Source organism: Trachinotus anak, unplaced genomic scaffold (genome assembly GCF_046630095.1).
Source record: "Trachinotus anak isolate AG129_WGS33_773 ecotype Australia unplaced genomic scaffold, CSIRO_AGI_Tana_v1 ptg000003l, whole genome shotgun sequence".
NCBI classification, from domain to species: domain Eukaryota; kingdom Metazoa; phylum Chordata; class Actinopteri; order Carangiformes; family Carangidae; genus Trachinotus; species Trachinotus anak.
The window spans coordinates 21164533-21188997 of record NW_027273854.1 but is presented as its reverse complement, the minus strand read 5'-3'; the positions used below and the strand labels follow the sequence as shown (position 1 = coordinate 21188997).

The 24465-nt window shown below is 41.9% G+C and overlaps 2 protein-coding genes and 1 non-coding gene across 10 annotated transcripts in view; 2 read left to right on the top strand and 1 right to left on the bottom strand.

Annotated features, from left to right (window-relative positions):
- Nucleotides 1-4403, top strand: part of grb2b (growth factor receptor-bound protein 2b) — a 29169-nt gene extending 24766 nt beyond the window's left edge. For both annotated transcript variants that reach the window (XM_071474467.1, XM_071474468.1), the window contains exons 5-6: nucleotides 158-326; nucleotides 2334-4403. In XM_071474467.1, the coding sequence (XP_071330568.1) occupies nucleotides 158-326; nucleotides 2334-2519 (355 nt within the window). In that variant the 3' untranslated portion in view covers nucleotides 2520-4403. The remainder of the gene's footprint in view (nucleotides 1-157; nucleotides 327-2333) is intronic.
- Nucleotides 4404-9569: 5166 nt separating this feature from the next.
- Nucleotides 9570-9651, bottom strand: trnas-aga (transfer RNA serine (anticodon AGA)). Its single transcript has one exon. It is a non-coding gene; the product is annotated as a tRNA-Ser (tRNA).
- Nucleotides 9652-9944: 293 nt separating this feature from the next.
- The window catches only part of bptf (bromodomain PHD finger transcription factor), a 29217-nt gene continuing 14696 nt past the window's right edge, over nucleotides 9945-24465 (top strand). The window contains exons 1-12 of one of the 7 annotated variants that reach the window (XM_071474447.1): nucleotides 9945-11241; nucleotides 12404-13226; nucleotides 16591-16811; nucleotides 18958-19131; nucleotides 19361-19543; nucleotides 21340-21564; nucleotides 21701-21786; nucleotides 22072-22424; nucleotides 22897-23028; nucleotides 23202-23331; nucleotides 23817-23952; nucleotides 24084-24350. In XM_071474447.1, the coding sequence (XP_071330548.1) occupies nucleotides 10740-11241; nucleotides 12404-13226; nucleotides 16591-16811; nucleotides 18958-19131; nucleotides 19361-19543; nucleotides 21340-21564; nucleotides 21701-21786; nucleotides 22072-22424; nucleotides 22897-23028; nucleotides 23202-23331; nucleotides 23817-23952; nucleotides 24084-24350 (3232 nt within the window). In that variant the 5' untranslated portion in view covers nucleotides 9945-10739. Of the gene's footprint in view, nucleotides 11242-12403; nucleotides 13227-16590; nucleotides 16812-18957; nucleotides 19132-19360; nucleotides 19544-21339; nucleotides 21565-21700; nucleotides 21787-22071; nucleotides 22425-22896; nucleotides 23029-23201; nucleotides 23332-23816; nucleotides 23953-24080; nucleotides 24351-24465 lie in introns of all 7 variants that reach the window. The other 6 variants (XM_071474449.1, XM_071474446.1, XM_071474445.1 and 3 more) reach the window with 6 other exon arrangements.

Here is a 24465-nt window from a genome sequence, read left to right as displayed (position 1 = left end):
GTAAGGTTCATGTGTGAGTGATCCACTACATCTCTTTAAATCTATGCACTGCCTTCCTAACAACTCTTTATGACTGTCAGAAATTGTACCCTTTGGTGCTTTTGAACACTGTTGAAAATCCCCTCCTCATAGTTTTCTTCTCTATGATCTTCTGCAGGTTTGGAAATGACGTCCAGCACTTCAAGGTTCTCCGTGATGGGGCTGGAAAGTATTTCCTATGGGTGGTGAAGTTTAACTCCCTCAATGAGCTGGTGGACTACCACCGCTCCACCTCAGTCTCCCGCAATCAGCAAATCTTTCTGCGAGACATAGAGCAGGTCCCCCAGGTAAGAGCTGACAACTGTAACACTGAACACACTAAATGACACCAGTGTCAGAAAAAACTATAAAAAAACAGAAATATATTGCAACATGGTCTCTGAACATTTACATGTGAATGTGTGTTTAGCTCACCAGAACCACACATGCTCATCTAGATAATTTCCCCTCCCTCTGGTCTACATCACTTGTGGGGGAGTGAAGCCCTTCATATTGCAGAACCAGAGAGAGAATGTTTGCTGTCAGCCTAACCACACATGAACTTAGCAAAGCTGTCTGCAGAAATGCTCCTTCTCTCATTACACTGACTATTGCTACAGGGCTTACAATGGTTTCTGGTGGTGGTTTAAAAAAGAGGAAATAGAAAGTCAGCTGGTTAAGCTGGATGATGATCGGGGAGAAAGGCATGGCCTCAAAGTTGTTTGTTTTAAAATGCTGATAGGCTGATAGTTTTTGAAAAGTTTAGATATTTTGCTTTGCTATTAAAACTACACATTACTTGAATAGGCAGTAGTAAAAAAGTCTCAGTGTGTCTTCCAGAAGACATCCTTAAATAAACAACACCCTGTTCTGCTTTCTGATGAGGTCATTTACATATCACACCTTCGGTTTACGCACATTTAATTACATATTTCTGAGAGTTAAACACGTCAATGTCTAAGAAAAACAAAACAAAAAAAAACTGTGTGAAACTGGTGAATTCATTATTAGTAAGAAAATCAACAGTGACTGTGATGCAAAATTTAGATGTTGGTCTCTGTGGGTTCACACCAACACTGAGCCAGCAGGGTGATATCTGTGGTAAATACTTTTTTGGCATTAATCTCTTCTTAGGTGAACCCAGGATGAAAACTTAGACTTCACTTTTAGTCCCCCCACTTAGCATTTATATGATATTATATGTAAACATTTGATAAACTGTTAAGATACTGCAATGTAGTTGTAAGTAGATAGAAGGACATATCCAGATTTCAATTAATGTACAGTTGTAGTCAACAGTTATAACTTCCTCTATGAAGAGATATTTTATGTTTTTACAGCTTTTTTTTATTAATAATCATTATCTGTTCATGCAGCTTATCAGTGTCTACAGGAGGAGTTGTGGACAAGTACATTATTAAACGCTTGTATCTTATATTTCTGTCTTATGTCTTTTACTAAGTGGGCACCTCCGACACCTGTGACACAGGATATTTAAACTAATGCTCTAGGGTTTAACTGTAGGTAAAGACAATAGCTAGGTTGGATCTAGGGTTATTTGTGTAACTATTAAGAATAATGATAATGTATATAATGGCTTCTCAATGACAATGATGCTCATTTAATTTCAACCATGCTTTGATACTTGTGTGAGTCTGGATGTCAGCATGAGTCAACAGTAGGTGGAGGAAAGAAAGCACTTCTGAAATCACTTTAGGTGCAGCAAAGTTGCAAGACAGGAAACCGCTCAGAAAATAGAAGAGATGAGAAGACGTTGCAAGTAAGACAGTGAGAGGGAAAGAGACACAGTGATGTGTGTGTGTGTGTGTGTGTGTGTGTGTGTGTGTGTGTGTGTGTGTGTGTGTGTGTGTGTGTGTGTGTGTGTGTGTGTGTGTGTGTGTGTTGCTACATTGCCTCCACTATAAAGACAGTTTTGATGATGTCATGTAGCGGGATGCAGCATTGCTGTTTCTTCTTGTAGGCTTAGTATGATGGAGATTTGAGAGCAACCAGTGAAATGAGTTTCATTGTCCTGATTGTGAAATGGTTTTTGCCCCATCACAATCATGGAGCGTAGAGCTTGTTGATGTTATCCTTCATGCAATGTAGAAGCTGCAGCAGCATATTCTGAAGTGGACAAAATTGATAACATGAAAATCAACTTCTGAATTAGTGAATATTGCACAAGGTCACTTTAATCAAGGTCAGCATTAACACAGAAATCAGCTGTGAATTTCAGAGTTTGTATGTTTGCTCTGTCACTTTGCTGTTGTTATCAGCACTAACGTGTCCTTTTCCTTCTTTTGATTGCACAGCATCCCACATACGTGCAGGCGCTCTTTGACTTTGACCCCCAGGAGGAAGGAGAGCTGGGTTTCCGACGCGGCGACTTCATCCAAGTCCTGGACAACTCTGACCCCAACTGGTGGAAAGGAGGCTGCCACGGCCAGACGGGCATGTTCCCCCGCAACTACGTCACGCCTGTCAATCGGAACATGTAAACAGTCAGACCATGTAAACAAGAACAACAACTACAACACAGCAACCATCAACACCACCATCACCATCATCATCATCATCGTCGTCGTTCTTCATCAGCCCCCATCCAACCCCCAAACAACCCCTTCCACCCCTCTTGGCCATTCCACGATAACAGGAGCAGACAGGAAGAACGCAAACAACTGAAAGAGAGAGAGAGAGATAAAGCAGGAGTAGTGCTGTCGTAGGTGTCGCTGTGTGGGTGGCAGCTGAGCAAAAAAAATCAACTTTTACATGTGCTGAGAACGTTCACCACCCCAGTGAACGCCTCGGTGAGGATTGAACTGTCTTTGAGGGAAATCTAAATGCAGAGCATCTAAAGCGTAGTGCACCAACCATGAAGATTACCAAATGATTCTACCGCTCCCACAGCTGCTTCTGTCTTCTCCTAAACTTCTTAACATTCTGCCTTTCTTTTTGTTTTTTGTTTTTTCTTCTTTTGCCGCATGTTGTTTTAATCTCCTAAATGAAATGCCTACCGATAAATCCTAACAATGTTTTAAAGAAAAAAAAAAAAAAAATTTTAAACAAAAAAAGAAGAAATGGTTTAAAAAATGTACAAAAAAGAAGAGAGGAAAGAAATGATGCCATCAACAGTACAGCAAGTTTCCATGTTTAAGTTCATTGGCACGTGAGCAGTGTACATCAGCCATTGGCTGTATAAATAAATCAACTATAGAGAGAATCCATTTTTTAAGAATATATATTATATATTTGTATGTGTTTGTCTGTTTTACCTCTCATCACAAATTGTGTGTTTTTTTTTTTTTTTTTTTGTTTTTTTTTCCATTTGTAAATTATGTTCAATCCTTTTGTGAGTTTAAATAAGACCTAGTAGCTCTAGAATGTGCTGAATTGTCAAGTTTTTCCTTTTTTTTCTTTTCTGAATCTATCTGAGGGCTCTCAGATAATACAGCATGATATTTAAGGGGTCATAAGTTCCATTTGAAAAGGTTTCTCTTGTCTATAATGCAATGAAAGTCAAGGTTAATAAGAAGAAACCCAAGAAGAAACTAATCCTGTCAGGAAGCTAACGTTGACCAGCAAGTAGAGCCATGAATGCTGCAAGAGCTGTTGTATTACGAAGCCCTGTGTAAAGGTCAGCCACCTTTTCAAAGCCAATGTATTTATTGCAGCCATTTTACTTGGGCAATGAATGTAGCTGACTGAGTCCATAGACATTAACATGAGGGAAGCAAGGTCAGAGAACTGAACTACACAACCACGCAAGGGATTTTAAAAGACATGCTGAAATAGTAATGTTGTGGATATTCACTTACAAAGAGAGTGGTGTATGAGGATATGTACAGGTAGTTAACATGCATATTCAAACACATTCATTACATGCATGCATACGCAGACGCTCTCCTCCTTGTTATACCTGCACGTAGCAAAGAGGCTGAGTTTGGATAATCACATTGTGTAATCACCAGTGCAGATCTGCAGCTGGCACAGATTAACAGTCCAGAAAACTGAGAGATTGTCTTTTATGCTAAAAGTTGAGAGATCAGCTTAAATGATGTAAAAGGTTTTTTTTCTTTTTTTTTCTTTTTTTTTTTTTTTTTTCTTTGTCCAATGTGGCGTGTGGTCAAGCACTTTTTTTGTCAAACATTTTATTTCTGGTCCAGTGTGTGTGTTTGTTTACTGTGTTTGTGTTATTGGTTTCTGTTTTCTTGTTGTTCTCTCTGGATAGTGCCTTTCTCTCTGGTGTTTCAGTGTCTCCGACCTGCTACTTTGAGCCCCCTCCCTTTAAGGGGCCTGCCAGTCCTGCAGTGAGAAACAGTGTACATAATCCAACCTGTCCCATCCAGCAATGCCCTCCCCACCCCCACCCCCACCCCCACCCCTTTCCCTCCTCCTACATCTACCCGCCTTCACCTTTGTCCTCACCAACATGGAACTCTTCTTATTTAAGTGTCTCTCGCCTTGTCTTACCTAATGATACGGTTTTGTTTTTGCTCTTTTTTTTTATTTGCATTTGTTTTTTGTTTTGTTTTTGTTTTCAATTAATAAAATGCAATTATTAAAAAATGAGAATCATTTTTTGTGGTTTGTACTCTAGAAGAGACATATCTCATGCACCTGGGGGATAACAGACTCATAAGTTCACAGTAACTCACATTTAGCAGCCTGCAGGGTCTCCACAAAGGGAGCTGCATGGTCACGGTTTGAGCAGATCTACATGTGCCAACCTGTGGCAACTATTGAAAAAGACAGTATTAAACACTTGCCAGTGTGAAGTCAATAATCCTGTAGCCACATTTTATATTATAATTTAGAGCTAATGTTTCTGTGTATTTTTGAGGTTTTACATTTGAAGGAATAGTTTGACATTTTGGGAATTGCACTGATTTGCTTTCTTGCTGACAGATGAGGAGATTGAAGCCAGTTTTACATTTGCACGATAAGTATGTACCACTTGGGATATCATAGACGAAAAAAATTGTCTGGCAAATTCCAAATAGTCCTTTGCCTCAATTTTGTTTTTTATTACACAAATTATATAAAATGTGTTAATTAGTGTGTTTCAGTAGGTGCTGGTAGGTGGATTTTGTTACCTTTGGACAGGACCAGGCTAGCCGTTTTCCTCTATAGCCAGGCTTTGTGCTAAGCTAAGCTAACCGGTGGCTGGCTCCAGCTACATATTTACCATACAGACATGAGGCCTATCAGTCTTTTCATCTTGCTCTCAACCAAAAAGCTAATAAGGATATTTCTCTGTGATATGTCACAGGTTGAAAATATAAAACTTCAAACACTTAATGTTATTAAAAAGCAAAAACGGCAGCTTTAACACCCATTGCCTGTAGGTGGTGGAAAAAATATTCAACAGCCGCCACTTTCTTCACCTGTTGGTGGGGACAGTGCTGGTTCTACATTTGCGGTTGCTTTTCTCAGGACAAGGCTGCTTTTGGGGTTTGTTGCATCAGTAACACTGTGTACTGTAGTTTATTATTATTCACAGGAAAGGGACTGTACTAGTATTTTCTTCAGAAAATTGATGCTACACTATTTTGACTTGACGCCGGTCAAGTTATAACTGCAGGATAATGGCTCAATGAATTTTCTTTCATTTCTGGCCAAGCAAATTGTGCGTCATGTCATCGAACACAACACAAGCAAATAGGAACACGTATATCTAAAGTTTGCTAAAATTAGGCATCATTAGCTAAAATCCCAGAGTTGAAGGCTTTTTGTGTCCTTGACTTAACGCGAGTGTCGACCTTTTTCAAAACCTCAGATTCATTCATGTATCTTTCCATCCTCTAAGCAGCCAGTGGTTTTTTACTGTAGTGTACGTGTCAGTGCAGTATGATAATCAGCTTGCAGACCTGAAACTTGTGATGAGTCAACCACCACAGTGAATATCAGACAGGCTTTGATTTTTGGCAGAATTGTCGTTGCTTGTTAACTCATTTGAAAGCACAGATGGTTTTGTTATCTGCGGATGGCGGCTCTGTCTCTCTTTAAAACAGGATCTGAGAGATGCACTCATCCATCCTGGTTTGCCCCCCCCCAGCACAACATACAACACTGTGTTGTCACATCAGTCCAGATTCAAATTGTTCATAACACCCATTCAAAACGCTACACTATGCTTATTTGACCTGTAATAAATGGGTTAACGCACACTATAACACCCAAATGCCCATAAAGCGATCTATCCGTCTTGACATGCTAGCCTTAGGGGATCCAGACATAGTTAAATGGTGCCGACTATGTTGTGCTGGATTAAATCATATGGGCTACAGTCTAAAAAAATACACAGCAAATCTGCATATTTACAAAATTAGCAGCCTATGACCAAAAGGGAATTCTTCTAGACACCAGAGAAGTAACGGTGAGTCATTGCGTGCTTTTAACTGAACGCCAACTCAGTGCATCAGGGCACATTTCGCTATGAAACACATCCAATGTGTCTCTCCTTCTGTCGAGGTGCAGATGATGTGCATGTGTCAGTTGATCAGGAGAGGCAGTGAAGAGGAAGCTGACGATTTCATTTCTTGAAGAGAAGCCCGGCGGGGTGCTCTGCACGCAGCACTCTGCTGCAGCCCAGTGAGGTCTTTAACGTCACGTTAGCCATGGTCTGGTGCACCGTCTGCTCCACATTTTGACTTTTAGCACTCAGAGTACCACTTTAGCTCTGCTCCCCAGACTGGCTCCGCTCGGCCTTTACTGTTGGCACCAAATGCCTTAAGCAGACACTGTTACATCAGTGTTGCTGTCCTCTTTCTAGCCCTGTCATCTGGAATGTATTCTAGTTATGAGAGAGATCAGCCTGCTCCAGTGCTCCTATTCATCTCTCTGACGTTTACCAGTAATGTAACCCAGAGAGACCTTTGCACTGTGGCCTCCATTGACCACTGGTGGCACAGGCTGTAATTCAAATAAAACTACTTACCATAAATATATTTATCGATGTCCTCTATGTATATAGAATTATAAGTCTTTCATAATAGTAGGAGGCTTTTCTAAAGTCAAGGAAAGGCCAAAGCACAAACTCTGCCCCAGGGGTTTTGCCTCTTAAGCTTGACTAGGCTGTTTGCCATATGGTGCTTCTATAGTAGTCGACAACGTCGGGCCAGCATTAAAAGCCCACAGCTCTGCACTGCGTTTGGACATTTTAAGATGATCTGAGGATTTGCAAGCGAGGAGGACATTACGTGCAGAGTTGAGAAGATTATTGTTAGTGTGTGAACTACTGACCTGTTTGTGCCAGTCCCTCAGCATCATTATTATAGTCACACACGGTTTGACATGATTTTTTCACAGACAGATATTATTTGAGGTAAATTAAATAAGATGTCTGGATTTGGTAAGGGGAGATACTTGCTGTTGTTTGCTGTCTTCAAGGTGCATCATCTCTGACTCCAACTGAGGATGAAAACAACCTTACCAACTTTACCTTTATCATGGATCGATTACTGAACAGGTCTAACAGCACAGTACCAGAAACCCCTGGACCAGAGCCTCTGTTTGAAGTAATGAAGTAGTTCTGGGAAAGTTGGGAAGTAAGTCAAATGATTACAAAGATACAAAAAACCCCACAAAGAGACGCAAAATCACCATGAAGAGACGGAACATGACTACAAGACACGAAGATGCACTACAAAGAGGCACAAAACGATAACAAAGAGATGCAAAATGAGCAAAAAGTGGCAAAGAGTGACTACAGAGAAACACAAACGACAGTGGGCACAAAGATACACACATTTGTAGTCGTTTTGTGTCATTCGCGTCCTATGTATCTTGTTCTTATGTAGGAGGGGTGGTAGGGGACATTTACATGTCTGTGTCCAGGGGCCCCTACAGGTTATTTGGAGTTACAAATAGCAGCTATTAACTAATATAATTTTGTATTAAAATATTTAACATTGTTTATTTGGCGTTCATTTATTACAATGTAACAGTGTTTATTATTACCAAGAATCAGGGATTTAAATGTGAGTCTTCACACATTTTTAATCAGTTTACAAATGCAGCCTCTTTCTTTAAAAGTGAACCCCGATTCAATCTTTTCAAAACCCACGTTAGAGCTCTTCAGATTCTATTTCTGTCCACACTTACGGCTTTTAAGGATATCACCTGAGTGGGCAGCAGTCTGCCACCGAGGCAAAGTGTAACCTTCACTCTCTCATCTAATATATTAAATCATGAACCCATGGAAACAATCAGTCTCCCTGTGTAGGTGTCTGATATCAGATCACTCGTTTCAACTGTATGAATGCATGCATTTATCTGGCATGCAAAGGTTGAGACTTTCCACTCCACACCCTACTAGCAAACAGATTGACGAGATGAGCACAAACAAACCCTGACACACTCCTGTCCCATGCTGACCTTTCTGGCTGTTTTGACGGTACTCTCAGGGTCACATTAGATGGCAATCTGGATATTCAGAAACTGCATTCAGGGCCTAAACTCTGCCGAGTCTCCCTGTCATAATCTGTCAGAACATTGTAATGAGGCAATTTGAACTTGCTCCTCATGCAAGTAGCACGTATATTTCAAACACTGGAGTCTTTCTACCCCAGCCAGTCTGGTACTGCTGCTGCCAAATTTCTCATTAAAGTCAGACAAGTACACATAACTGAGAGGTGACATGTGGGAGGAGAGCTTATCCACTTAAATCATTTCACTCTCTAGCATTAAAAAAACAGCTTCAGTCAAATGTTGACACTCCAAAAATAAATAGTGGAAATAACTTTTGTGACAAACTACTTTTTTTAAAGATCAATCCAAATCTATTTAAGATGACTTTTTGTCCTCAGACCGGTGCACTCATTTTTGGTTTATTACTGCCACCTACTGGCTGATCCCCACAGTTTATTTTACCAAATCAAATCAATGTTTTGTCTGTAATTTTCAAATATAAGACAAGCCAAATGTAGACAAAATACATCAAATACTATACATTATACACAATCCTACTTTGCAACAATAATGCATGGCAGTATTACTGAAATGTTAAATTACAGACAATAAAAACTGTTTTACATTACAGTACTGCTAGATATCAAACATATCTAACATATAGACCGATCGTGACAAAACATGACTGTAAATACAAAATGTTTTTTAAAAGGTATAAACTGCTGCTGTATTTCTTTAGTGCAGTGTTTTCAATCTTGTTGAATATTAGACAATTGAACCAGTGTGTGAAATTTTTTTTAGCTATTTTGACTCAAAACTAGATTTGCCTTAAAAAAAAAAAAAGCCTAGTACCCACGAACAGTTGAAATGTAAGATTTTTGGATGTGAACTCTTGAAATAAAATCCCAGCAGTCCCAGCAATGTCGCCCAGCTGAACAATAGAGGGCACTGTTTCCTTATTTTAACTCCAGCCGCCGAGCTCAGATCCACTCACTTCCAGTGCTGCTTCTATAACCTGAACGCAACATTTCCACCGCAAATGTGACCGTTCTGTGTAAATGTGGAGCTGCGGTGAGATGATATGTTCAGCACAGCGGGTTAAAGACTTTCATCTGGAAAAGAAAAACATAAAGATATTTCGTTGTCGGCAGGATTCGAACCTGCGCGGGGAGACCCCAATGGATTTCTAGTCCATCGCCTTAACCACTCGGCCACGACAACTCACACTAATAAGCGTCATATATGAGCAATTTGTAGTCAATATTATATCAGGTTTGTAATCTGTGTGCGATGTGAAATCTGTTCAATTTATGACCACAACAACCAACAATTGTGCACCGGAAGCGGTGAGAAGTTAAAATAGGAGTGAATCCGTCCTCACTTTACTTAAAAGTCGCAAAGGAGTTTCACCAGCACTGCAGCCTCAGGTGTTTATGAATACTGTATCAAACAAATACTGTAAATCAATGAACCCTCCAGTGAGTGAGTGTTTGCATTTGTTTGATTTTATTCCGTTCAGGGGTATTATTGTGTCATTGTACTGACAGCTGTTGGAGAATAATATTTTACATGCACATAATATGCTAAACAAATAAAATATGATGCAATAGTATTTATCGATTACCTGTGTACTATAATGGAGAGTTGATCAGCTCAATCTTTGCTTCTTGGAGGTTAATGTATCCATTAATATAATGTAATAATGTAAAATGATCCGATCTCCACATACACTCCATGTGTTTTGATTCTTTACAGCTAAAATGTGCTTAACATGTGCAGCCGAAGATAATTTTTTTGTTTTTTTGTTTTTTTAATCTTCTTAACATTTCATTATCTTTCTAACTCTGGTGTCTACTACCGTCTATAACCTCTGGAAACAGCTATGAGCTGTAAAAAACAAGGACCCAGCACAAAGCTGATGAACAACGAAACCGCCTACTTAGAAAATGACAGTCGAGTCTGACTTCAGACATGAAACCTCTTGTGAGAAATTGTCATTTCGGTCATTGTTGCCGCTGAGCTGGGCAAGTAGTATCAGCTAATCACGTGACTCCTCTGGTGAGGGCCTGCTGTTTGTTCAGCCAGGGAGGCAGAGAAGAAGAAAAATGGCGGCTCTGGGCGAACCCAAACGGGACGCCGGGCTAACATTTTGAGCTTTCACACCCGGACAGACTGAGGGCTATCTCGGGGTTACTGCACCGTCTGAACCCCCGCCGGTCCAGCTCTGTGGCGGTACCGCTTTCGCTCGCGTTCGTGTAGGCTAAATAAACGCAAAAATTGTGACTGTAAAATAACAGATTTCGCCTATCATGAGAGGGAAAAGAGGCAGGCCGCCCAAATCGCTACAAGCCGAGGAGCCGTCCCCAGCTACGGCCCGGGGCTTGCGACCCAGGAGGAACCTGAAGCCCAGACTGCGGGACAGCGGGGACGAGGAGAGCCCCACAAGGGAGACCAGCAAGCCGGCCAGAAAGAAGAGAGGGGGACCCGGCACGTCAACACGGGGCAGGGGAAGAGGTAGAGGTGGCGGCGGTGGCAGAGGAGGCAGAGGGGGTCGTGGAGGAAGGCGGACGGCTGCGTCCAAAACAGTGGTGTACGACGACCATGAGAGTGAGGAGGAGGACGATGCTGTCAGTTTGAGGTCGGAGGAGGAAGAGTTTATTGAGGAGGAACCTCAGTCCGAGGAGGATGAGGCCCTCAAAGAGGACTCTGACTGCCTTGAAGATGATGTGCTGGACGAGGAGGTGGAGGATGATGCCAGCTACTGCACAGAGAGTAGCTTTCGGAGCCAGAGCACACACGCTAGCACTCCGGGTAAATAAACACTGTGATCGGACAGTGGCCGCAGTCTCAACGCACCCTGCAAGGGTCGGAGAATGCATCCCGAAATGTTGCAGCTGGTTGTTTTTAATCAGCGCAGGAAGCAGTAAGGTTATTGTTCAAAATGGAGAATGCACACTGTATGAACACAGGCCTCGGTCCGCTCATTCATGCTACTGCAGGTGGATTGAATCCGTAGCTGTATCATCAGCTTACCTTGCTGCCCTCACCGCCTGGCAGACTGTCTCTAAAGCACACCTTTCAAATGATCGATACTTATTTTGAGGATAACTGCGAGTCCATGCAGCTCGGAAAATATCATTCAGTTGCATTTCAGTGAATAACTTAGCAGTTAGCATGCTAACGTTAGCAAGTGAAATTAGCTCATGCAGCCTACTGTCATCCTGAAGACAGACCGACGATGTTAGATAACGACAACTTTATGTGTTTATAGCTAGCCTCAGCACTTCTTCAGGTGGATGAAATGTTTGTCATTTACTGAAGTGAATTGTTAAGAGAAAGGGGAAAAAAGCCAGCTAACTAACTTAGCTTGGCTAGCGTGCCTGTCATTTTTCATCATTTTTACAAGCTTTCAGCTCAGTCAGCTCTTCAATTCATCACCCCGAAACGCTTCACAAAATTATAGTTAATATCTTTGACGGTGCAACACAAAGAAAAGAGTTGTTATTATGTGTATGTGACCAACATTTACGTTATTAGCCAGCCGGACAGCTAGTGTTTTCCTTGATGCGGGAGGATGTGGCAGCCCCTCTTAGCTAATCATGTCACCGGCCATGTGTTGAGCCGGCTCAGCCACAGTAACACACTGAAAAGTTTTGCTCCCATCCGGGTACGATTTATCCTTTTAACATTTTGACATTTATGTCACATTTTGTCTCCTTGAATGGCGAAATGACGTTAATTACAACTACATTCAGAAATTATGCGTTTTACAACCATCCAATGTTGGAGACACGGGCGCATAAAGCAGGCTTACTGCCATATACAGTAGAAAGAGCGAGGTGATTTATGAAAGTGTGACTCTCAGGCCTTTTATACAACCATAAACAAATATTTATAAGTTCCACACTTTGCTCTAGCCTATGGATGTAAGCAGTCTAATTGCTGTTCACTAATATTATTGTGTATCCCACAGGGAAGAAAAAAGTTCGAGCTCCCCGGCCTCGCACCCCCATCCTTGAGGAGAAGGAGATTCCTTCTCTTGAGCTTCCCAACACCTCTGAGGATCTCCTGGTGCCTAACGAGGAGCTGCTCAATGCCACCTCCATCTACGAGGTGCTACGGAACTTCAGCACGGTGCTGCGTCTCTCCCCCTTCCGCTTTGAGGACTTCTGTGCAGCACTGGTAGGCCAGGAGCAGTGCACTTTAATAGCAGAGACCCATATTTCCCTTTTGAAGGCCATCCTACGGGAGGAGGACTCCTCTAACACTACTTTTGGCCCTGCTGACCTCAAGGACAGCGTCAATTCCACTCTGTACTTTATTGACGGCATGACATGGCCTGAGGTGTTGCGGGCGTACTGTGAGAGCGACAGGGAGTACCATCATGTCCTTCCCTACCAGGAAGTGGATGAGTATCCCTACGGACCTCTTGAGAGTAAGATCAAGGTGCTACAGTTCTTGGTGGACCAGTTTCTCACCACCAACATCGCCCGTGAGGAGCTGATGTCTGACGGCAGCATGCAGTATGACGATCACTGCCGTGTGTGTCATCGCCTGGGTGACCTGCTGTGCTGTGAGACCTGCTCAGCTGTCTACCACCTGGAGTGTGTGAAACCACCACTGGAGGAAGTTCCAGAGGACGAGTGGCAGTGTGAGATTTGTGTAGCACACAAGGTGCCTGGTGTCACAGACTGTTTCACAGAGGCGCAGAAGAACAAGCCCTACATTCGCCAGGAGCCCATTGGATATGACCGGCACCAGAGGAAATACTGGTTCCTAAACAGAAGGATTATTGTGTAAGTAGGAGGACCCTCAACGGGTCTATACAATGGGTCTAGTGGTAAATCACTATTTAAAGTATTTCTGTACGAATGCTTTCGCAGTGTGACCTCAAGTTTGGACAATTCCAAAAAATGTGTGGGGGATTTCCAACTTGTTCACGGTCCCTCCAGCACATATGCGTTTTACTTCCGTCATACTTTGATACAGACTGGAGGAGTTCTGAAATAATTAATTCTTAATTTCCTTCTTTGATAATAACGTTCATCTCCAGCTCCCACTTCTCTTTTATGTCCCTGACGTCGGACTATAAACATTCATGTAGTTTTCATTCAACTCTTTTCTTCTATAATCCTCATTAGAAAAAGGGGGTTGTCACTTAAGGATGTTCTATTCCCTGTGTGACATTGAAGAATTTCTCTATTCTATAAAAATCCTTGTAGCATAAATCAAATTTATCCATTTCACTCATTCATTCACATTTGCTTTATTGTAAGAAGTCCTTCCCCTGCCCTCTCCCTAACCCTAGCATCTATTTTACCTGACCTCCATTTTTTGCAATCTTCATTGCTCTTCATTTTGTCAAAGGTGCTTCCTTCCTTTTTCTCACCAGTGACAAGACTTTCTGGGTACAGTTCACTTGTTTATTCTTTATCTCAAGTTTTCTCCAACTTTTTTTCTCCAAAAAATGGCAGTGTCTCAAGAAACACTGGTGGACATGAATTATTTTCTATTCCCAGCCAATTCGTCTCCTCATCTTGCATTAGCCACTCAACCATTCCACAAAGTTGTGCTGCCCAATAATATAATTTAAAATTGGGTAAGATAATGGATTCAGTTTAATCCTAGGTTTCCTCTTCTGCCATATAAATGTGGAAACCATTTCATCAAGCATCTTAAAGACCAATACTATCCAGATGGATAATGACTGAAAAAGATACAATTGCAGATTCATCCTAACTGTTTTAAATATACAAATAATGAGAGAATTTCCCATTGTGCCAAATCTGATCATATTTGAGCATTTAATCTACTACAATTTGCTGTGTTCAACTGTGAATTTAATCGTAATGCCAAGATGCCCAAATCCTCGTGCTCTTTATCCTCCTTATCCTTTGAGACGGTCTTCATCCATCTGAGACGGCCATTTACCCACCGGCCATATAGCCTCAGATTTGGATTCATCGACACTGTTTAAAATCCTTCAAACTTTTCAAAAGTGTTGGAAGTGCAACAATATTTTATGTGATCCTCCTCTCCTCCATCTTATATTCCATATATTCTAGGAGTCTAACTTAGCATTTCTGCTGGCGCTTCTGACCTCATTGCAAATTTTATTGGGCATACGAGACATCTTTGTCTGCGCCACCTTTTTCATTTTAAACTGTTCAGACGTATACCCACTGACTCAAACCCATGACAGTGGTGTGGAATAGAGTACTTTAACCAGATTACTAAACTCTGAATGAAATCCCTGTTTCTTAACAGTATTTTCCAAATACAGCCAATGTATTTTAGCCAATGCTTCCTCAGCATCTAAGCACAGAGGCATTGAAGGTCATTTTTCTGGTGCCACTGACATTATATTCAGGGTTTGTTTAATACTATTTATTCCCTGTCTTCCAGGTATAAAACCTGTCTGACCCCGTTATTTTAATAATACACATCTGGGTTCTTTTAGCCATTATTTTACTCAGTGTCTTTCATCACTGCAGAGCAAACTCATCGTTTGTAGGCTCTTTCCCCTCCTTGGGAGTCTCGGAGATTAGTGCATCTGACCATATTATAGGATGGTCTTTCTCACTGAGAGGATAATTAAATACTTGCAGAAGGGCTGTGACCTCCACTTTAAACAGTTATAAGATTCCCCCGGGGTACCCATGTATACCCTGCCATTTATTTTTTCACAAATTCGTTTATAACTTCCTCTTTTCTTTGTAATTGACTCTATCATTGCTTTCAACTCTACTTCAGTGCATTTAGATGGATTGAAAACATAACTAATTAATTATTGAGGTGTTTGTTTTACATGTGTGAGGAGCATTAACAGATGTGCTACATCACATGGGAGCACGTTTTAATGCATTGAACATCAAAATAATTATTTTACATGTACTTTTGCATATATGTTGTCCAGTGTTGCAGTATATATTGATATATTAATATATACCAATATACCGATTGATTTCAGCGACATCACTCAGCCCTCAGGTGGATTATACCCACAGTTCAGTTTGTATGATGATTAGTCGTGTATTTTATGATCCGAGGTCACAAGCTTTAAAACATCCAACGTGTCACCACAGTAATGAAGCAGTGAAAAAAGTAGCAGCCACATAGTTCATCATGGCCCATGTAAATATTCATTAATAGACTTATTAAATACAATAATCTCTTAAATTTGTGTTGTTGTGAAGCTATATACACATTTACCCTTTGTATGATGAAAAGGCCCCCACTGGTGAACTAATAACAGTTCAATACAGTCATCTCACATTACCAGACTTTTTTCAATACTTTTTGTGTGTGTGTGTCTGTGTGTGTGTCTGTCCCAGCCTAAATAGTGAAACCGCTTGGAAAGTGAAACTGAAAGTTACAGAGACACATTTGGCGCGAAGAACACAACATGCTTTCATGAACTCAGTCATTTGTTTGACTACAGATTACAAAGGAGACATGAAATCCAATCCTTTTATCTGTGCTGACACTGATGCTTTTCCTGAACACCCCCTCACCCACACCCGCACCCCCGACTTCTGCTCTCTTTGAGCGTAGCCTTTACAAATGAGAGACTGAATTCATCTTACTGTCAGACAGTATTTGACAGAGCCTTTTATTGTTTTTGATTTGGGGGAAAAACAGGCAGTCAGTCCTTGAGCTGAACTGTTGTGCACCAACAGAATATTAATGAGACTCTTAGAGTAGATGGGCAGTCTACTGCAAGTCACTGTTTAACCCATTCTGGACTCAGTTTTATTCTGAGCCTGATTATCTTCATTTCTTCTCAAATTCCAGTAGCTAGTGTCATAATACATGAATCAGTTGCTGTTGCAATTCAGTTCTAGTATGGAAACAGATTTTTTTCTGGCTTGTTTGTACATCCTTCTCAGTACAGACATCTCAGCAGAGTTTATTTAATCCAACTCAAAGAAGAGACATTAAGGTTCCTTTAATAAAAGTTAAGACACAAAATTTACAAGGTCCTTAGCAACACCAGTTATGTTACATAAATGAATACATTTCTAAATTTGTGCCACACAGTGAATGTGTTTATATTGTCTCAGCTCATTTGTGCTGTAACCATCCCCTGCAGTGAAGTTATAGAGAAAATAGGCTGGTTTGTTCTGATATTTAAGAGTGTATCCTGTTCTCACTCCCCAGTGAAGAGGATGGGGAGGACAAGAAGAAGAAGATCTGGTACTACAGCACCAAGGCGCAGCTGGAGGAGCTCATGGAGTGCCTGGATAAAGAGTACTGGGAGATGGACCTGCATGCCACTCTGGAGGAGATGAAGGAGGAAGTCCAAGCTCACATGGACATCACAGAGGACCTAACCCACAAAGCCCGTGGAAACAATAAAGCCTACCTCACTGCTGTCAACGGTAACGGTTTGATTTTGTCTTCACAGCCCACGATAGAGATAAATGTGAACCTTGAAGCAGTATCGTCTTGTTGTGGTACTTGTGAGTAGGATGTACTCCAGAGCAAACGCGTGTATCTGTGTGTTTGTGTCCTGCAGGGTTACAGTCTGAAACAGCCCGTCAGATAACATGCATGTCCTCCGCTCGGGCAGCAGTGCTCTGCTGTGATGGCAGTTGGCACACAAATGTTAGGTGCTGCCTTCTCTTCCTGCTTCATGCTCTGTCAGACAACAAGCAACTGTTTCCCCCCCTTTACCTTCCTCCAAGGAGTCACAGCGGTTAGATGCCTTTCGATTACTATGCCAGCAGTTTCCGCTTCTGTTTGACAGGCTGCCAGATCTGTCTGATTTTGTAACAGCTTTCCTGTGTGTGTCATCAAAATGCCTGATTCCAATAACAAGAGAGGGAGCAGGGTACTGTGTGTTTTTTATTGGGGATGTGACTCTGGCATTCTTTCAAAAGCTGGAGGTTTGAAGAAGTGTTCTGCAGCCCAAAATGGAAGATGTTTTTGTGAAGCCATTGCAGTTTTTTTCTCCATCATAACTGATTTATGGGTATTGGTACAATTTTTTTTTCATCTGTTAAAAGCCCACTGCTGCTGCTGCTGCACCTCTCTTTCCTTCATTTGAGCTGGTGGGGACACCGCAGCTTTAGTCCCAGTGAGGATTGTAGTCATGAAACATGACTCTCTGGAGATTTTGGCCTTTTCATGAAAGAAAATCTTCCATGTCTAGGGTCTGTGATGATGGAAGTTTCTTTAGTGCTGAATTATATATTCTGGATATTTTAGCATCGAAGACCAAGTTCATACATTTACTCTGTCGTCATATTGACGAGTAAAAGGTCATCTCCATCTGAAAAGTGGAATTTTATCCCAGGACTGTGTTCCGCTCCAGTTGCCATGTCAGGAAGCTTTTCTTCAATATTTTTCATAGAGCTGAAACACGTGTATTGATTGTTGACTAATTGATGATTGTGTATCACTTCTGTTATTTTTGGCTGGACTGCAAAGCAGGGCCAGCCCTGTAAACACAAATGTCCATGACTGAGTGACTGAGTGATAGAGTTGCATGATTAAGTTGCACCATCCGTCACCTCAATGCCACATGGATGAGTCTTGCAGTTACACCTTTGGTTGGCCGGCTGAGTGTTGGGGTTTCCCCGTTGGCTGGTGCTCTTTCCAAAATGAATTGGCACTACCACTTTCTATTAGGTGAGCATTTATAGCCTGCAGTGTTGACATTTGTCACTAGATTTGGTAACTTTTTTCAAAAAAGCACAGAGTGAAAAATCTAGCAACTTTTTAGATAAACAGTAGTTACTTAGAAGTGAATCACCAGTAATGCCCCCGCAGGCAAGAGTCACTGTTTCATAATAGTTCAGTTACTGTATACGTCATACTATATACGTGAAGGGCTGAAACTAGCTGACGCTTGGCAGGATGTAAATGAAGACCCGATGATGTGAGTCAGGGCTGAAGAATTCATCTAAATATTATTGAAATCACAACATTGCCAAGTACAACATCCAAATCGCAGGAGCTGCAATTGCTTGGTTAAAAGTAAATGAAGCATAGTGCTGCTGCAGAGAGAGCCGCTGGACGTAAGTCACCATGTGTGTTTGGTACAGACTCCAGCAAATCACATTGTCGTCATTTTTATATATTTTTTTTCAGTGAAAATAAAAATGCAAAATTTACCATTCCCACTGAAATCGTGACTCTTCACAATATATGTCACAATAAACACATTTTTTTTGCATATCGTTCAGCCCTAGTGTCAGTTGTTTTTCAACTACTTCCTCACTTACATTGACCACACATGGTCCAGCCTTATACGAAACTTAAAATTTCAACTTCTCAAATGTGAGAATTTGCAGCTTTTTTGTTATTTGTGAAGACGTCACCGTCGTCTGTCGGAAGTAACTGTGTGTGTATTTCTGATTCAGTGGCAGACAGTGTTTTTCAGGCTCATTTAGAACTTGTCTTCACTGTGTTCCCATTTGCTTAAATGTTCCCATCCAATGCCAGGTCTTTCAAGATGTTGCATGGATATGTAATAGGTGCCTTTTTATTTTGAAAAATGAACACGTTTCCTCTTGTTTGTAGATGTGATCATGGAGCATTTGAAGGTCAGGCGGGAGGCACAGGAAGCAAAGAGGCGAGCAGAGGAGGCAAAGAACGAAGCAGAAACGGGCTCAGTGAAAACAGCGGAGGACGCTGCTGAGTCCACCTCACAGCAGGAGGAGCAGAAAGACCTCAAGGAAGATGCTGGTTCCCAAGGTAAAAGTGAACTCTAGCTCTAAGTCCATCTTACGTGCCATTTCCCCTAACGTAACCAAACGGACCCAACAGTGCTGGAAACAGCAGGTGTAGCTTTACCACATTGTGAAGTGCTGTTGTTCTGAGATGATCTGGTATAAAACATCCTTCACCTTTGTTTGACTTGCTGATAAAAGATATTTTGACTCTGCTGGTGCTGTTTGCCTTGTGTATGTATGTCATACAACAGCAGCCTCGGTTCCCCCTTCTGCAGAGGAGAGCTGCGTGTCTGATCCCAACCCCGGCTTGGCCCCCCAGGACTCAGCTGTGCCTAATACAGAATCCCTTGAATCAAAGGAAGAAATGGAGCCTGCTCAGTCTAGGAGCCAGGAGAGTGGGGAGTCCCCTCCGGTGGCAAAGCAGGAAGGGACAGGTGCTCAAAGTCAAACACTGACAAACGTCCGCTCCGCTGTCCAGCCATTACCCTGCACTTCACGCCCTCCTGCTGGGCTGCACGTGTGCATCTATGTTCATCTGTCTCATTGTCTGTGCTGGTTTCTGCTACACACACCCTGCGCTTTTCACCCTCTTCATTTGTCTTGTGTCACTCTCAGACTTTGACACAAGTCTTGTCAATAGTGTGAGAAACAGGAAGCTGACTGCAGTTCACTCAGCAGCCACTGGTGTCAATAATAAACAAGGACAGATGTGATGTCATTGCTTTTGCTAACTGGACGCGAGGAGGTTTGTTTTGGATAAATTAGCAAATTGTGAAGCTGAACACCGAACCTTGGAGGAGGCTGTACTTAATTCAGTGTACACCATCTTTAGAAACCCTGCCATAATATGCAGGTGATTGTAGGCGCTTCAGTGCTTTGAATTGAGACTATTAATTGTTGTCCTTATAACTGCTGTTTGCAAGGTTTTGATATTTTTCTTAAAGTCTGTCTGACCTGATGCTCTGATCCCAGGGGAATCAGAGCATCTTATGCCTCTATGCTCGACACAAACTGGTCTTAGTTTGCATTTCTTTAGACAGTTTGTGTTTATTGTGGCTGTGGAAAACATTTTTGTTTTCTCTATCTTTTTGTTGACTTTAAACAGGCTAGTGTTTGTCTCTGACCACTTTATGATACATTATTCCTTAGCGGACATATTGTGTTTCCTCTGAAACAGCTGAATTTCTAATTCCATCAGCTCCTCACTGTAAAGGAGGGCTCTCCGTGCTTTCACCAGGACATAAACACCAGACAATACACTTGAAGCTGTGGCTGTTAAATGCTCCTCTCTTTTTCAGCAGCTCATCCAAAGCATTTACTCTTTTATGCAACACTTGAGTGACTGTAATTAGCTTAATCCTTTGGAGCTTCCTGTCACAGTATCTCTTCATTATCTTCAGTTTACATCTAATTAGATAGTAAGAAGATATTTTCTCCTCGATGTAACTGATCCACAGAGACCTTAAGCTGTTGCAGGTTATTTTCTGACATTCACCTTGTCCTTCTCCTGCACTAAACTTAAGCTGCTGCCTTCAGCTGCTGCTTTGGTGGCAAAATGTCCGCATTTGTCTCTTGTCCTGTATTATATATCGTCTCCTCCACTCGTGGTCCTGAAAAGCAGACTTTTGGCACTGTGGTAGGCGGCGTCCTTGGCAGCAGCTACCACGCCACGTCTGTCACAACCGGCTCCTTATTCTCATTCCAATTTATGGCCCTTTGGGTGGGTTTCTGTTGCTCAGACAAAGGGCTCTCTGCCTGGGCTCTCAGCCCCACCTGCTACCTTGTCAACAAAGAGCTGCATATATATGCAGGACTCTCTCCTGCTACAACCCAAAGGCAGAGCTGGTGTCTTAATTTGGCTTTGCAGCAAGTGCACAGCTTATTTTGGATTTGTGTGGCTTTTCCTGCCCAAGATGGGTTTGGTTTTATAGGCCCAGCTAGACTGATGAAACACTTCATATTCCACTAAAGATTTTTATTTTTAAACAGTTTGTTGGTCGTGTTCTAACATGATACACTGAACAAGCTGTGTTGAGACTTTCCTGTTTGCAGCCGTTGTACTTCTCTTCTTTGCTTTTTTTTTTTTTTGGTTTACACAGCTGCCATCTTTGCTCAACAGCATGTTGGCTGTAAGAATGTCATTCCACCTCACTGCTAGCATCTCTAATACTTCAATTTATGCCATAATTCCATAATTCAGTCTTTCTTAACTTGTTTTTTTTTTCTTTAGATGAGGATGTTAAAGAAGCATCAGGCAATGAAGTCTCACACCCTGATGACTCACAGGCATCAAACCAAGATCAGCCACAGCAGTTGTCGTCTCAGCCAGAGGCGAGTAGCAGCAGCGGTGGTGGCAGCAGCCAGGTTTCTGGATCTGGGAACCTCGGGAAACCAGACCCACCAGACCTGGCTGACCGGTCCTCTCAGTCCTCTTTCACCAGCCAGGATGGGGCAGGTAAACATGAGAGAGCCTCGTTCGTGCTCAGAAAGTAGATAAACACTGACTTCAGTTCAGTTTTGCTTAAATGACAGTTTGAATCAGCGTTGAGTTTGTGGTTGTACTCACGGTGTATCTGCTTTCTGAATGACAGAGGAGTACAACGAACGGGTCAAGGGTGGCAGGACGAGAGCAGCAGGACAGGAACTGAATAACCAAACGCCCAGAGGCAGCAAAGAGGTGAGTGCGGCTGTTGTTTTTGATTTACAACAAAAATGTTGCCTTTTTTCTGTTTGACTGAAAACTATTTGAAATTAAAGAAAAGAGAGAACAGATCCTTTATATTCTTTTACTACTGGCTAAGTTGTGCCCATCTTGTATTGAGTATTTTGTTTAAGCGAAGTTCTGGTATTAGCATTAACGCTGCGTTGCCAAGGTTGTAAGTTATTGGATCAGCATCAGTATCAAAAACTGTAAAACCTCTCGTAATCAAAGCCTCAGTTTTTGCTCCCTATCATGTTTCAGTCATCCCCGGTACGCTCAGACGGCGAATCTTCACGACTCAGCTTCTTGAAAAGAGACCTGACGGTGAATCTGAACAGCTTGTTTAAACTGGGTCAGGAGGGGAAGTACAGGGTCTACCACAACCAGTACAGCACCAACGTCCTGGCCCTCAACAAACATCAGCACCGCGAGGACCACGACAAGAGACGCCACCTGTCCCACAAGTTCAGCCTGACCACCGCATCCGAGTTCAAATGGAACGGCTCCATCTACGGTTCGCGGAGCCTGACGGTCTCCACCCTGCGTCTCACCATCATCCAGCTGGAAACCAACGTGCCCGGACCGTTTATGCATCCTAACTGGGCGTCGCACAGGTACAGCTCACATCAGATTCATGTGAACCCCTGAGGTGGCTTCAGTGTCTGAGAGGCAGCTACACAACACATGTAGTTTTTACACAACAGTTCTCCTACAGCATAAACAAACGGGATATAATGTATTAAGATTTTGATATTAAGAGGTGCTGTAAGCTGGATTTGTCAGGCTAAAAGTTTCCAGTCTTTGTGCAAAGCCAAACTAACCAGCTCCTGGCTCCAGCTACATATTTACGGAACAGACACGAGAGATGTCTCACCTTCCTGTCAACCACAAATGGAATAAGCATATTTCCCAAAATGTTGAAGTCTTCCTTTAAGGATACAAAAATAAGCCATTTTGGTTGTTGCAAAATGTGAAAATCCATTTTTTCTTAATGTAACATTTTCACATATGGTTAAGCTTTACAGAAGAGGTAGTTTCTGTTGTTTTCCCTGTGGTTTGATGCAGTTTGTCTCTGGTTTTTCTCAGGACCAACTGGAACAAAGCAGTGCAGATGTGCAGCAAAGCCAGAGAGTTTGCTTTGGCCTTGGCCATACTGGAGTGTGCCATCAAACCAGTCGTCATGCTGCCTGTGTGGAAGGATTCTCTTGGACACACAAGGTAAAGAAGGAAGAAGCCTCGCTGCAGGAAGTGTACAGCAGCTGATTACAGAGCACATTAGCATGTTGTGGGCTTTTTCAAAGACTAAACTGCACCTAACTGCACCAGTGATTTCTGAAGCATCCTAACTTTCCGATCTCATGTACCTTACATCTTGTGTTTTCTTGCCTCAGGCTACATCGCATGACCTCCATGGAGCGGGAGGAGAAAGAGAAGGTGAAGAAGCGAGAGAAAAAACTGGAAGATGAGGAGACACTGCAGCAGGCCACGTGGGTGAAGTACACCATCCCCATCAAACACCAGGTAAAACAGCAGTGTTTTTCAGCTGCTCCTGTGGCCATAGAGACAAACACCCCTTTTACCAACACCACCAGTCATGGTTTTAAAGTAGATCTTATTAAAAAAAGAGTTTAAAAAAAAGTGGATTTTGTTGTTGTCATACAATAATATTCGTTCTGTTATTAGTGGCAGACAGTAGAAATTTTAGCAGTTTAGTTGTTACTTTTAATAACTTCATCAGGTACAATTGCTCAGATTTATCTGATTGAAAACCATTGTTCATGCTCTCAAATGCAAGCTGTTGTGTTCAAAACATAGTTACATTTTAATGAGTACCATCTTTCCTCATACCTCACGAGAACTGCAGATATAGCCCTGTCTGTGAATCATTCAGCATTGAAATTGTTTCACAGGTGCTATTGTTTCTCAGTTTAAATGTGTAAAAATGTCCTTTGAAATTATTTTCATTCCTCATTTTAAAGCTTCATAATTTTTGTTTTTCCATGCAGGTGTGGAAGCAGAAGGGTGAGGAGTATAGAGTGACTGGTTACGGTGGCTGGAGCTGGGTCAGTAAGACCCATGTGCCACGATTTGTTCCAAAGCTCCCAGGAAACACAAACGTGAACTACCGCAAAGAACTGGAGGGTAAGGGTTGAACTGGTCTTATTTTCCATTAGTACTGCTTTTGTTTTCCTCATTTTATTCTTCTGCCACTGGTAGTTTAGGCTCATATACTAATGTTTTGGGTTTGTTTTTTTTTGCTGTCTTCACAGCAGCTAAAATGAGCAAGGAAAACACAGCGGCTTGTACAAATAACCAGAAGAAGGCGACAGAAACTGAGAAGCAAAATGCAGCGGATGAGGAAAAGGAGCAGGCATCTGCTCAGAGCACTTCATCAGAGGATGACTGCAAACCTCAGAACTCCAAAGAGGAAGAAAAACCCACAGAGAAGGAGGCGGAAAAAACTGTGGAGGAGAAGAGAGAAGATGAAAAAATGGAGGTTGACCCCTGCCCAGAAACTGTTGCCTCAAGTCACGAAAAAGGTAAATGGTGGAAATTAAATGATCTCTCTTTTATTTTTTTGATTTTTCTTGATGCTGTTTGTGGAAATTAAATATATTTCCATCCTCCACTGACCTGTGTGATTCTTTGTTGTAG